The 13,565-nt window shown below is 42.2% G+C and overlaps 1 protein-coding gene across 6 annotated transcripts in view; it reads right to left on the bottom strand.

The window, feature by feature from the left end:
* Positions 1-6,773: 6,773 nt before the first annotated feature.
* tet3 (tet methylcytosine dioxygenase 3) overlaps positions 6,774-13,565 on the bottom strand; it is a 48,540-nt gene continuing 41,748 nt past the window's right edge. For all 6 annotated transcript variants that reach the window (XM_080766115.1, XM_080766118.1, XM_080766116.1 and 3 more), the window contains one exon: positions 6,774-13,477. In XM_080766115.1, coding sequence (XP_080622241.1) covers positions 11,652-13,477 — 1,826 coding nt within the window. In that variant the 3' untranslated portion in view covers positions 6,774-11,651. The remainder of the gene's footprint in view (positions 13,478-13,565) is intronic.

Below are 13,565 nucleotides of genomic sequence, written 5' to 3' on the forward strand. Positions count from 1 at the left end.
CTAATAGAGGATTATCACAACAAAACAAATAAGTGATATTTGAATCAAGTGAAATCACTGAATATACCTTTAAATAAACTGTTAACAGGTTAATATATGTTCCGCCACTTTAAAAGCGTAATTGTGTTTACCCGGACAGCGCTGGTTGGCATCTATTGATCCACCTCTCGTCTTGATTATTTAAACATGACCCGGGGCCACTATGCTAAACAAGCCCAAAGCTTATTGATAACGGGTACTCAATAACTTTATTAAGGATTTTTTTACGGGTATGGAGCTCCATTCCTACACACGGGTATCAATGTTTTATTGCTCACGGTCAAGCGGTTCATGAGCTATGCCCGTTTTAAAGTTTGAATGTTCAGTTGAGTGCTATAGCGCCACCCATTGGCCAATGGTTGTGGGCTTTGCGACCTCACCGTTTGGCATTGCCCTCTAGGTTGTCCCGATCGGATGGGGTGATCGGAAATCAGGGCCAATAGTCATTTTCAAATGATTGGAATTGAGCCCAAAAAGTAGAGGGCTACAATATTGCCAAGTTTGACGAAAACACGACAGCACAGTTCAGCCAGAACTAACATTTTTGGTGGAAGGAGAAGAGAACAATAAGGGACCAGGAGTCCCTTTGGGCTTGGTCCCTAAATGGACTTGTGACCCAACTGTAGGGCGTACAAACACAGTAAAGAACCTGGGGGTTATCATCTATGAAAAGGCAACACAATGAGCAGAAAATGAACCATGTAAATACAACAAATTGAGGGCACCGCAGGGAGTTGAACCCCGTTCTGGTAAACCAGGAGTACCACACCAGTGCCTTAGTTTTTGTTTTATAATTTACAGGTCCAAATCAGTCATTAGTTGCAATTTTGGAAAATATGTTTTAAACGTACCGTACTCTTGCGGCCAGATAATTTAAAAAAAAAGAGAGCCTACACACTCAATTTGAATCATGACTATAAATGATATCCATGATTAAGTCATTATACAATTGAAAACCGGAAGACTCACTCCACAAATACCTTAAGGAAAACTCCTCAGACATAAACTAAGAATCTTATTTTTTCATGCTCATAAAGTGCTGCCAAGTGCTAAAAGTGAAAAGTGCAGCAGAAAACGTTTGAGTCATAGGCCCATCGTCAATGCCTGGATGAAGTTTTAGCTGCAAATGGCAGCATAAATAAATCACATCAATACACACCACATAATGTGATGTTAACTGACGCGATGAAGCTTGCACATTATAAGACATACATCACATCAACCAACATCACATACCTAGCCCTACCCTAACCCTAAGTTCATTATGTGATGTGGGATGACATGATGAAGCCTTACTCACAAATGTGAAATGAGACAAGACATAAACACACATCACATACCGGGCCTGTGTTCATAGGTGATGTGGGCTTACGTAATGAAGCTTTACTCACAAATTAGATCTGATAATATAGACTGACAATGGTCTTATGACCTAGATGTTTGCTGCTGCACTTTTCACTCTAAGCACTTGGAGCGCTTTATGAACATGAACAAAATAGATTTTCTTGGTCTCTGCCCAAGCAGTTGGCCTTTAGGTTTTCGTGGTGCAAGTATTTTTCAATCTAGTTGTCCCATGTAGGAAACATGGGGCAAGACTGTACAATTTATGCCATGTGTGGACGATTGACATAAATTATACGAGGTAGCAGCATTCTATGCGCCCCAGTATTTGTCAGCAACACTATGAACATTAGTACACAACATACAACAGCAATAAACACAATTAGAATGGCGTGAATGACGAGCTATCCGCAATTGCTGTGAAAAATCACCTTTAAAAAAACCACATAAATGCACATCACATATCGGCCTGTGTTCATATCTGATGTGAACTGACGTGATGACGCTTTACTGGTAAATTACATGAAACAGCTCCAAATGAGAAACTGTACGCGAGACATGACCCGAGTCACACATACACTAGTGAAAAACTAGTGTCATAGATGGGAAAGAAAGAAATAAGAAATTACAATAAAAATTAAAGCAAAATGCGATTAAAAACTCTGGGACCACAAAAATAAATAACTTTATTAAAGCAAAGAAGAGAGAAAAGATGAAGGTTGGGTAGAAACCTTGTACGTCCAAAACGGTTACTTTTCTGGACCAAAAACAACTGATCCATATTATTAATATAATAATAATCTGTGTTCCAATGTTATTATTTAGTCACAAGCTCTTGCTGATACTTCACTGGTTCGATACATTAGAAAAACAGAATACTACATGTTAAATATTCAAAAATTGATTATCTTTGCCTCGTGAGATTGGCCATTTGCTACTTGTGTGTGACACTGTAGCATGACCAAGTAAGGAAATTAATTTACTAAAAAGGTTGAACTATGGAGATACAAGGTTTCTGCCCAACAGTCAAGGATAATAAACTACGCTCACTTACCTTCAATATCAGCACTAAACAAAACACACCAACCAAGGAAACAAATGACACAGCGGCCATCATTTGCTTCCTCTTGTTAGTTCAGACCTACAGCATAGTAAGCTGTAAACACAGTGTTAAGGGGCTACATGCTACCATAATGACACAAGACATAAAGCACACACCTCCACATCACATAAAACACTAGTGAAGAACTAGGGCAATAGATAGGCAAGAAGAAAGACATTACTTAAATATAATAAAGCAAAATGCGATTAAAAACTATGACAAGAAAAAATAAATAACTTTATTAAATCCAAAGAATAGAAGAGAAAGGAGATCTTACATATGTGATGTGGATGTGGACAGACTTTACCCGTAAATTATGTTAAACGATAAATAAATCACATGCCTCCACAAACATCATATAACGGTGATGTGGACTGGCATTATACACACAAATTAAGTGAAACTATACATGTCACAAAAGACAACCTACGGTATGGTAGCATGTAACCCACTTAAACAAGCAGCAGGAATCAGACGGTTAACTAACCTTCACTGATAACAGCAGCCAGCAATGGCAACAGCATAGAGTTCACCCAGCAGTGGCAACAGCATAGAGTTCACCCAGCAGTCAGCTTCACTTTCTGAAATGGCAGGGGAAAAGAAAATTAGTTGTCGGCCTACAGGATGACATTTTGGAAGTCATAACAGTCACTGACAAGGCTGTGTCACACACATTCTAGGGCTATAATGTGCCTTGTGCAACCATTTCTTTTATGACGCCTAAAAGCTAAAAAGGAAACTTCGTATTCATATGTTCAACAGCAAACACAATTGTTAATCGCAGTCCTTTGTATGACAATGAATGGTCAACTTAACATGTTGTAATGTAATGACACAGCCCTAGTTTCTACTACAGCCACATGTAATCCAGTTACGTACCGTGTTGGGCCTTCCGTCGCTCGGTTGAAGATGGCCGGTATTAATAGAGCCGCGTAGGTTGTATGGCACAATACGTCCCGAGCACCGTACGCCTCGTAATCTCAGGGAGCGTTCGTTGACACCGTTATTCGTTTCAGCTCACCCGAGTAGACACTCTATTATCAATACCAGCCATCTCCTGAAGACTGCAGCCAAGGTCACCGCATGACACCAAGGTCACATGATCAACCTGTAAGACACAAACATACGCCAACATTACTCTTTATCCAGATTTTATACATTGTAGAAAATACATCTTTAGGAAATTCTTGCTTTTCTCTTTTGCATCCAGATCTTATTTGAATGATGTTTGGGAGACCAAAAAAAGAAAAAAACTTTCCTGGGGTTTAGATATTTCAGTATTTCAAAGAGTCCATGATGTCATGGACACTGGGCTCACTTCCTTCCTGGACTACATTTTGTCTCAGTAAGACAGCCCTCCCCCTATCCACAAGGTGGAGCAGTGGACCAAAGCATTGTGGGAATAGTAGTTCAGGAAGGAAGTGAGCCCAGTGTCCATGACATCATGGATTCCATGGACACTTTGAAATACTAAAATATCTTAAAAACACATAAAAACCCCAGGAAAGTGTGTCTCAAAAATCATTCAAAGAAGGTCTGGTTGCAAAAGGGGTGAAGTGGCCCTTTAAAGTTTAAATCAAGTTGCTCTGTGTGGTAGAAATGGGCTTGTAGATCTGATACATTTGAGTTTTCCATCAACAGAGAGACATTTAGTTTAATCTTATGAATGTGTCTGAGCCAGTTACAACTGGTTACCATTATGTACTAAAGTAAAAGGGTATGGCATCAAAATGCACTTAAAATTACCAAATGTAGCTCATTGTGCAGAAATGTCCCATTTCAAATGTTTGAAAGAAAAAAAAAAAATCTGAAAAATAGCTACAAATCTACAATTAGCTGATCTACAATTTCACAATGCATTGCATCACAATGCATTGTGAGATTGTAGATCAGCTACTTCCAAATGGCCAAAATGTGGTTGTAGCCCAGTGGTAAATTGCAATGTAGCCAAAAGGATATATAATCCAAATCTACAAAATAACTAGTAAAGTGTCCAAATAATAGAATATAAAAGTACAATATAGCCTATTGTCCACAGCACTTCAGTAGATGTAATTATTTACTTTCCACCTGTTTGTTTATTTGTTTGTGTCTCAAAAAGTACCAACACATTCCTCATATTGTTGTCCTTTTAGAGTCACAATAAACAACCAACAGTCCTTCTAACAACACTAACACTTTAAACAATAACAGAGTTAATGTTGGCTAACAACCATGCGGTTAACAAACAAATCTTACCTTCCAGCAGCAACGCCCCAAACACACTATGCACCGTGTGCGCCTCCATTTTAAAGCATAAGCCCCGCCTCCTGTATCCGGTTCTAGACCGTCGGTCATTGGTCCGTCGGAGTGAATGGATAACAGCTGTGTGGATTTACAAGCTGCACGCATGCGCGCGCGCACACGCAAGCACGCACACACAACAGACAGACAGACAGACAGACAGACAGACAGACAGACAGACAGACAGACAGACAGACAGACAGACAGACAGACAGACAGACAGACAGACAGACAGACAGACAAGGACCCACAAATTATATAATATGAAAAGGTTTGTCAAGAACTGCTGCAGATCCATAATCTTCAGACACATGCAGTGTCTGCTGGTGAACACTAGATGGCAGCAAAACGGTTTCCCAGTCTGTCCATGACAAACTACTTTAAACATGTAGTTTCACCTGCTCTCTCTCTCTCTCTCTCTCTCTCTCTCTCTCTGAGTTAAAATGTTCACTCTGTAATAATATATATTCAATCAAAGATTTGAGGCGCATTTTCACAATTTTTCAAAAATAGCAGAGCTACAAGTTCTTGTAGAGCTTGTAGATCTACGTCCAACCAGGGAAACTCCCCCCTGTCAGGTGTAAAGGAGCAACTTAGACTCCTCATGCATAGAAGGAAACATGAATTCCAGACTTTTATTTCTACATTGCAGAATTGATCGTTTTACTTAAAGAGATATTTTACTTTTGGTCATTTTATCGTCTACTCATGGCCACCTGTACCTTTTTCTGGTGATATTATCCATCTATAATACGTGAGGGGGCCGTGCTTTTTTTTTATTGCTTTTTTCATTTATTTTGAATAATTGTTTTGAAAAATAACCTCGATCCTCCAGGAGGAGGATGGAAGAGACAAAAAAAAATCGAAAAATGATTATTAAAAATAAATGAAAACATGTTGTCTCCCTGGAAACACTCTGGCTACAGCAGTGGGTCTCAAAGCTCTACCTCCTGAGTGGCTGTGGCTCAGGAGGTAGAGCAGGTCGTCCAATGATGATCCCTGGGTCGGCGGTTCGAATCCCGGCTCCTCCTCCTGTCTAACATGTCAAAGTGTCCTTGGGCAAAGACACTGAACCCCAAATGGCTCCCGATGTGCTGGTTGGTGCCTTGCATGGCTTCCGCCGCAATCGGTGTATGAATGAATGTGTGTGTGAATGGGTGAATGTAATGCACAATCTATGTAAAGCTCCTTGGATAAAAGGCTGCCATATCTTGCCAGCAAGATGATTATTTATTTGAAGTGTCTGAGTTTGGAAGCACTCGTTATCAGTAAAGAAACCTCCTTCTGCCTCCTGCATTATGTGCAAAAGGTGGTAGGCCTACACAAACTACACACTTACATCGTTTAATATTAATAAATATAGGACTTTTCTGTTTGGATGAATGTCAAGTTGCACCCAAGGACTGTCTAAAGAGGACGAGACGCGAAGACTCAAATAAGCCAAAGGTGTAATGATTGGGCACAACATGATCACAGCAATATAAAGTGTATCTGGCTGTGGGGGCTTGGGAGGTAAAGTGGAACATTTGGAATGCACAAGGAGGTCTCACATGGGTTCCTATTCCTTCTGAGTGCAGAAATTACCTGATGTGTTTGTAATGGGGGGTAGGATTGTTGTGTAGTGGTGAAATTCTGTTTAAACTTGTGGTGAAGTGGTTGGAGTGTATGTGAAAATGTGGTTATGAATGGGAGTAGTGTTGTCATGGTAGAGGAGCCTATGGCCTGGGTGGTGGGAGAAGAAGAGTTGGAGGAGGGAAGACATAGAGGAGAGGGTAATATGTGGCCCCGTCCAGGTCCGTCCTGGGTTTCATCATTCAAATAAAATAGAATTCTGTCCGTTTAGCTATAAAATTATGTCAGGGAATAGGGATACAGAGTATATGTCTTTCATTTGCATTGCATCTCCCCCCCCCCCCCCCCCCCGGAATGCAAAACATACTACTCTCTCCCCATGCCTTCGGCTGGTGGAGACAATAAATCCATATTAAGTCAAGTTCATTTTCATGTTTGTTTTATTTATTTATTATCGCGCAACAAAAAAACAATATTGTGGGTTTTTACCACATACACTATGTATTCACATAATACACCATACAGCTACAAAGAGAGAGACTAAACAAAAACACCTTTTTACATACTGCATACTTGACATAAAAAAAGAGAACAATCCTAAAACTCAAAAAGGAATGTAGCTGCCTGTTGTGTTTGTTTGTTTTCATTCAGTATGGGCCATGTTCTACATTTATATTCCAACTCTGGTAAAGTGGACAAATTAAGATTTTGATGAAGAACTGTTGTGAAAGTTGTTTAATGAAGAGTGGTTGTGAAAGTGGGGCACGGACACATTGACGTGTGTGTGCAGGTGTTTGCGTGTGTGTGTGTGTGTGTGTGTGTGTGTGTGTGTGTGTGTGGCAAAATATACAAGGTGTATAGGTAAAAGAGAGTGAAGGGTTTGAGAAACGAAGTGCATGGTGAGGAAGAGGAAGTACACAATTTCTATGCTCATATGGTTCAAATATCTTAGCATTCCCTTAACATGACAATGTACAACACACTCAAAAGAGACATTTCAATATCTTTCGGTACATATATGCTGCACTTAAATATCTGTTCCAGATAACAGTCTCAATATATTTGTCCCTGTTAAAAATTTGAATAAAATACATTTTCAAGCACCACATGGAATGGAGACTAATAGAGAATGTATTCAAACAGTTTTGAGTGCTCATTTATTTCCTCCTCAAAGAGATGTAATTTCTTTCAGAGTTTTACAATATAGTTGTATCTAGAGACTTTTCAATAGTCAGCACCAGAGCAGCTTCCAATCCTGCAAAACTGCTTTTTTATTCAAAAGTATTTATTCTCGTGACATTCTAAGAGCGCAGAAAAATATTTAGCGGCCATTATGTATATTTCCTCATATATATACCTTATTTTTTCCCCCATTATTTTCCACAGTGAAGTTAAGGTGTAGCATCATAGCACCGGCGTCCCCAATGACCCCCACACATTTGGGAGGTGTGGGGCTCTTGGGAGCCCTGTTTACCAAACTCACTCAAGACTTGTATAGAAATGTACAAAGTTTAGAAAATCAAAAACATGTACAGAATATGAACAGCACCCATTCTGAAATATCTAGATATACATAAATATGACTGAATCCATATACTATATACTGTGTATGGTATGTGGACCATGCCTTATTGGTATAAAAACAGAAGGTGTAAATTGAGATCTGTCGATTGAATACCATAATCCTTGGAAACTGTTCAAAACCCCATCATGAACATCAATGGGAAAATCATGCTGAAGAATGAAAGATGTTCCTTATAGATATGGGAATATCCAATGCTATATAACACTATAGAACTAGTCAACTGTAGCAGGTTCTACATTACGGGATTGGTGGAATTAGCTCAGAAGAGGGCAGGGCCACATTACTGACAACGGTTCTGGTTGACAGAAGAGGGCAGGGCCACATTACTGACAACGGTTCTGGTTGACAGAAGAGGGCAGGGCCACATTACTGACAACGGTTCTGGTTGACAGAAGAGGGCAGGGCCACATTACTGACAACGGTTCTGGTTGACAGGGGAGAGTACAGTATTTATGTAATGAGTGTTAGTAAAGTAGACATTTACACACCTTGGTTCAAAGGGTCGTTTAGGGGCTGACAGAAAAAACCTGGAATTCAAAAGATCCCCCTCCAAAATCCTTGATGAATTACTCACTATTGCCCATCATTAGTTAAATAATCTTACCTAAATATTTCCATATTTACATTTTTTTTCATCTCTCAAGAAGAAAAAAAATAAAAAATCCAGAAAACAAAACAAAAAACAAAACAAGACTAAGCTTCAAGTTGTCAATAATCGGCTCTTTCTTTTCATCGTTAAAATCAAGATTAAAAGTGCTTTTATAAAATCTTTTCTTCTTTATGTACAATTTGTATTAGCTATATCAAACAAAACAAATCAAATAATATTGACAATCATCATCAACATCATCGTGTAATAAATAAGAGTTCTAAAAAATAAGAAGCGTATTAAAATGAGCATGTCGACTGAGGGCACCACAAATGAACAAATGTATGATTCTTTGCTCTCAGTAGCGAGTTGTGTTCATGACCAGTGTCTCTACATCATGAGGTAGAGAGCTCTAGATCTCCAAACAAGCACCAGGGTCTTTCAGACCCTCACAACCACCTGTAGACCGTCATGCACATCAAGCTCGGGTTCTGTACCATGGATTGCTTTTCATTTCCATGTATTTTGCTTGTTAAGTACAGTATAACGCAACTGTATTTCATGATTCGAATGGTTATGCTGCTAACAAACGTAATGGTAACGAGCGATGCATGGGATTTGCTCTGGATCTACTGCCATTAACGTCACTCACACCATTTCACATGACAAGCAGAATAGCTACGAGGCAAGTCAATATGAGTGAACATTATTCATGGTTCATGGAACTGCGTCTATGTTATCAAGCTCTGTCTCTACCTCTTCCGCGCACGCACTCGCGCACACGCACACGCACACACACACACACACACACACACACACACACACACACACACACACACACACACACACACACACACACACACACACACACACACACAGGCTAACATAGCCTTACCACACAAATGTTGCCAAAACACCAAGAACTCCGCTCCATGGCTCAACACCAGAACTGCAGGTGTTCTAATGACATCACGGTGGTTTGGATGACTGGTTGGTGGGGACATGGTGTTAAGGAGAAGGACAGACATAGCTCCATGCAGAAGGGCTCATCACATTTTACTGCAACTGAAAGATTCGGAGGGAAGCACCAGAGTGTGAGTTTGTGTTACGAGGAGCACCAAGAGGCTTACTGTACCATCTCATTTCCCTATTGATGTATCTCAGGTATGGACTGGATTTCCCAAAGGCAATTTCTATATGAAGTTAAACTGCAATGGAACCAACTTGATTCTACAAAAGCACCGTGACACTCCATTTGCTTACAGTTGAACAAGGGTGAACTAGGGTGTCAACTTAAGACTACCAGGCAATTTCCGTTTATTCAATTGACTTACAATGGAAAAAAGATGAAGTTGATTTTTAAGTGTTTTGGGGAAAGCACCTCATACGTCAAACTTTAGGCTATATTTCAACTTCATAATATTTACTTGAAGAAAGATAGATAAAATGTGTCTTTGGGACACCCAGCCTTGGTCAGTAAACAGGGGGTTACCCTCTGGTGGTCATTTGTGGTTAAAGCCACGAGGCAATGCTCTGCTGGCTGTCAAGAAGCTCAAGGGGTGAGCATGTGTGTGTGTGTGTGTGTGTGTGTGTGTGTGTGTGTGTGTGTGTGTGTGTGTGTGTGTGTGTGTGTGTGTGTGTGTGTGTGTGTGTGTGTGTGCGCGCATGCTCTGAAAACTTGAGTGACTGAGTAGGCTTTAGAATGTGAAATGCTCACAATCACTCATGCTGGAATAGATGAGGACATCTAGTGCCAGTTTTTGTTCTCTGCATGCTAAGCACAGACTTGGACCTACTGTAACAGCATTAAAAAAAAAACCTTGACATCTGTTTCATTCTCATTGGAGCATCAGATGGGTGGGACTTACAAGTACTAGAAAGTTTGAAAAATCACAGGAATCTATTTGAAAGATCATCCTTTACAATATCGTCCTGATGAAAATCCATCTAGTACGCAGTGAAACCCACTGTGGATTTATCCATTTGTAACTCTGATAATGTACAAATGTAACCAAATGGACCAGATTGTACAGTGTACTACAAAGAGGATTTGTAGTACACCATACACGCAACATTATTTTCTTATACTGTTGAGCCAAGTCTGGGAAAGAGCACCTTTTATACAGCATTAAGTGCAAAGAGGAGTAGAATGGAGATACATTCTAGAAGAAGGACTGAGGTCGGTGGAAGTGAAGCACCAGAGGAGGGGAGGCGGAGGGGTTTAGAAGAAAATGAGGAGACAGAGCACATTCTCTCCTCCAAAAGGCCCAGAGAGGCTAAACATGATCCAAGATAAATATCTGTATAGTATCCATAAAATCGACAATTTCTATTGTATTACAATCTCCTTCGCTGTGTTTGTGATTGAATGATTTTGCGTTTCCAAGTGCAGGAGGAGAGACTGGCTCTGCCACTCTGAGCAGAGCAGGAAGATTGATCAAGGCCAAAGCAAATAAAAAATAATAGGGTACACGCTTTCCAAACATGGAACAAAGCAATTGTCTGAGTATGACTGACTCCTGATTTTTAAAACCATGAAATCATAATAATAATAACAACAACAACAATAATAATAATAATAATAATAATAAAACAAAACCAAAAGCAATCACATCATTAATAACATTAATGAAACTGACAATATAAAAAACAAAACAAAAGTCTTCATAATAATAATAATAACAATACCTGTTATAACAACATTGACAGTAACAATAGCAATCATAATAATATTGATAATAGCAATAATAATTAGGGTCATTAAAATTCTATGAAGGAGAAGAAGAAGAAGAAGAAAGAGCAATGGAGTTCCTCTCATCAGGAAGAGAGAGGACGAGCACCACAAGCAGTGAGTCTGTCGGCTAGACGGCCAAACCACTGCCTGACATGAGGTAAAAAATAAAATAAAATGACACCTCTTCCCTCCCAGTGGACAATGGAGGGATAGGGGGTAGGGTGATGTTGGTGGTGAGGGGGTTGAGGTTGGAGCATACAGGTACACCAGAGTAAGGAGGGAGAGAGCTTGAGTTGCATTAATCCCTTCTTTATCCCTGCCTGGCGCCCCCTCCACCACACTGCAACAGTTTGTGAGGACGTGGAAGTCTGAGAGCATACCTCTCAATTTGTCTCTTTCTCTGTCCTCAGACGTAGCGGCTGTAGGGCCCGGTGAGGCGAGTGAAGGCATAGGGAGACACAGTGACCGTGGATGTGGTGTGGAGCGTGGGTGCCAGCCGCGTCACTGGTCCCTTAGCCAGGGTGGGCCCCCCAGGGCTCAATCCTGCCGCTGCCGCACCCCACTTGTGCTTCTTTCCTAGGGCCTTGATTTCTTCCTGGGAGAGGCCCAGGAGAGCGCCCTCCTGCTGCCTCTGGAGCGCCCTTTCTGCTAGAATTTTCATCTTGTTCTCCCAAAGAGCCAGGCCATGAATGGGCTGGTTGAGGTTCTTGTGCTGGTAAAAGACCAGTGATATGCGAGTGGGGTGGGAGCGGTCCGGGTTCTTGATTGGGGTGGTGGCATGCAGTTCCCGCCGGGCACACTCGATTAGGATGGAGCCATGGGCTGGTGCCACCGCCACACCACCAATGTTGGGGTCAAGGAAGTTGTGCTCACTATCGGACCACACGTCTTCATCCTCAAAGTGACCTTTCGTGCTCTCCACATCACTCTCTGCATGGCTCAGATCAGGCCAGCATGCCTGGACTGGAGTATCTGGGAACAGACGGCACTCAGGGGCTGGAGATGGAGTGCTACCTGCCACTGAACCCCCACAAGACTTCCAAGCCTTCTCCTGGAGCCCCTGAGGAGTAGAGCTCCGACTCTCCCCAGCCTTGGACAACATCTTGTCAGGGTAAGCTCCGGCAGGGCTGCTGTGCTTCACAATTCCAGGGCTGTATGCTGTCCCAGGCCCCATGGCCCAGGCATTGGGCTGAGGGCTGGGAGCAGGACTATACCAGTGATGGCTGGGGGTGCCAGGTTGTGGTGTGTCTGGATGGGAGAGGTCAGACTGGGGCATAACTAGGTGAGGGGTGGCAGGATGAGGAGTGCCTGGATGTAGGCTGCTCGGATATGGAGTACCTGGGTGTGGGGAAGGAGATGGAGAGGGAGGCACCTTTAGGGATGGTGACTGACATGGGGAAGGGGAGGCCATGGGGGTGTTTGACCTAGGGTAGGAACTCCACTGCTGGGGATAAGGAGAGGACTGCTGAGGAAGTTGCTGATGAGATTGCTGCTTATCTGGAGTGAACGGCGAAGCTGTACAGCCAGCTTTAGAGTTCACATGCCCGTCCCAGCTAGTGAGCACCATGCTGCCATTAGGCTTTTGCCCAGGCCAGCCGTCAGGCAGTGGGGTGGTGCTAGGTGTGCTGGCACCACTCTGATTGACCAATACACCATCATAAACAGGCACATCCATAGGTTCCTGTTTAATAACCGGGGTGCCACGGTGAGAGTGCTCGGAAGAGATAGAGGAGGGCCGTGACTGGTATTCGAGTTGCTGAGGGTAAGTGCTATGTTGGATAGCCAGCTCTGGGGTCTGCTGCTCAGGGAGAGTGGAGTAGGACTGAGCTAGCCTGGCCTGGAGGCTCTCCACATCTGGCTTCGTGTCCACCTGGACCAATTTAGTGCCTGTTTTGGACCAGCCCCTTCGACCCTCATAAGTCCTAAGTCGAGTTGGGAAAAGTGCATTGGGGGGGTAGTTGTAGTAGCCATAGGGCAGTGCTGGGAAACTGGGGTGGTAGCCATTGACTGGGCCTGGGGCAGGGGGCTGGCCATTGGGAGGAAGGCCTACCCTTGCATAATAGGCAGGATGGGGATAGTTGTTGCTGTAGGGGTCTGCTATCTGGGGCGAGTAGCAGTCCAAGGCTCCATTGAAGGGCTCCGTTTTAATGAACTGCTCCGTTTTAATGAAGGGCTCAGTTTTAATGAAGGGCTCCAGTTTAATGGTGACGTTTTCCTCCTGCTTCACAATTGCTGTGCATTGAAAACAGAGGACAGGGTATAAATTAGAAAACTGTGATTTCAAGTCTGTCTGAAACGCCATAACTGGCTCAAGCATTAA

The sequence above is a fragment of the Protomyctophum bolini genome (genome assembly GCF_963924005.1).
Source record: "Protomyctophum bolini genome assembly, chromosome: 6".
NCBI lineage: Eukaryota > Metazoa > Chordata > Actinopteri > Myctophiformes > Myctophidae > Protomyctophum > Protomyctophum bolini.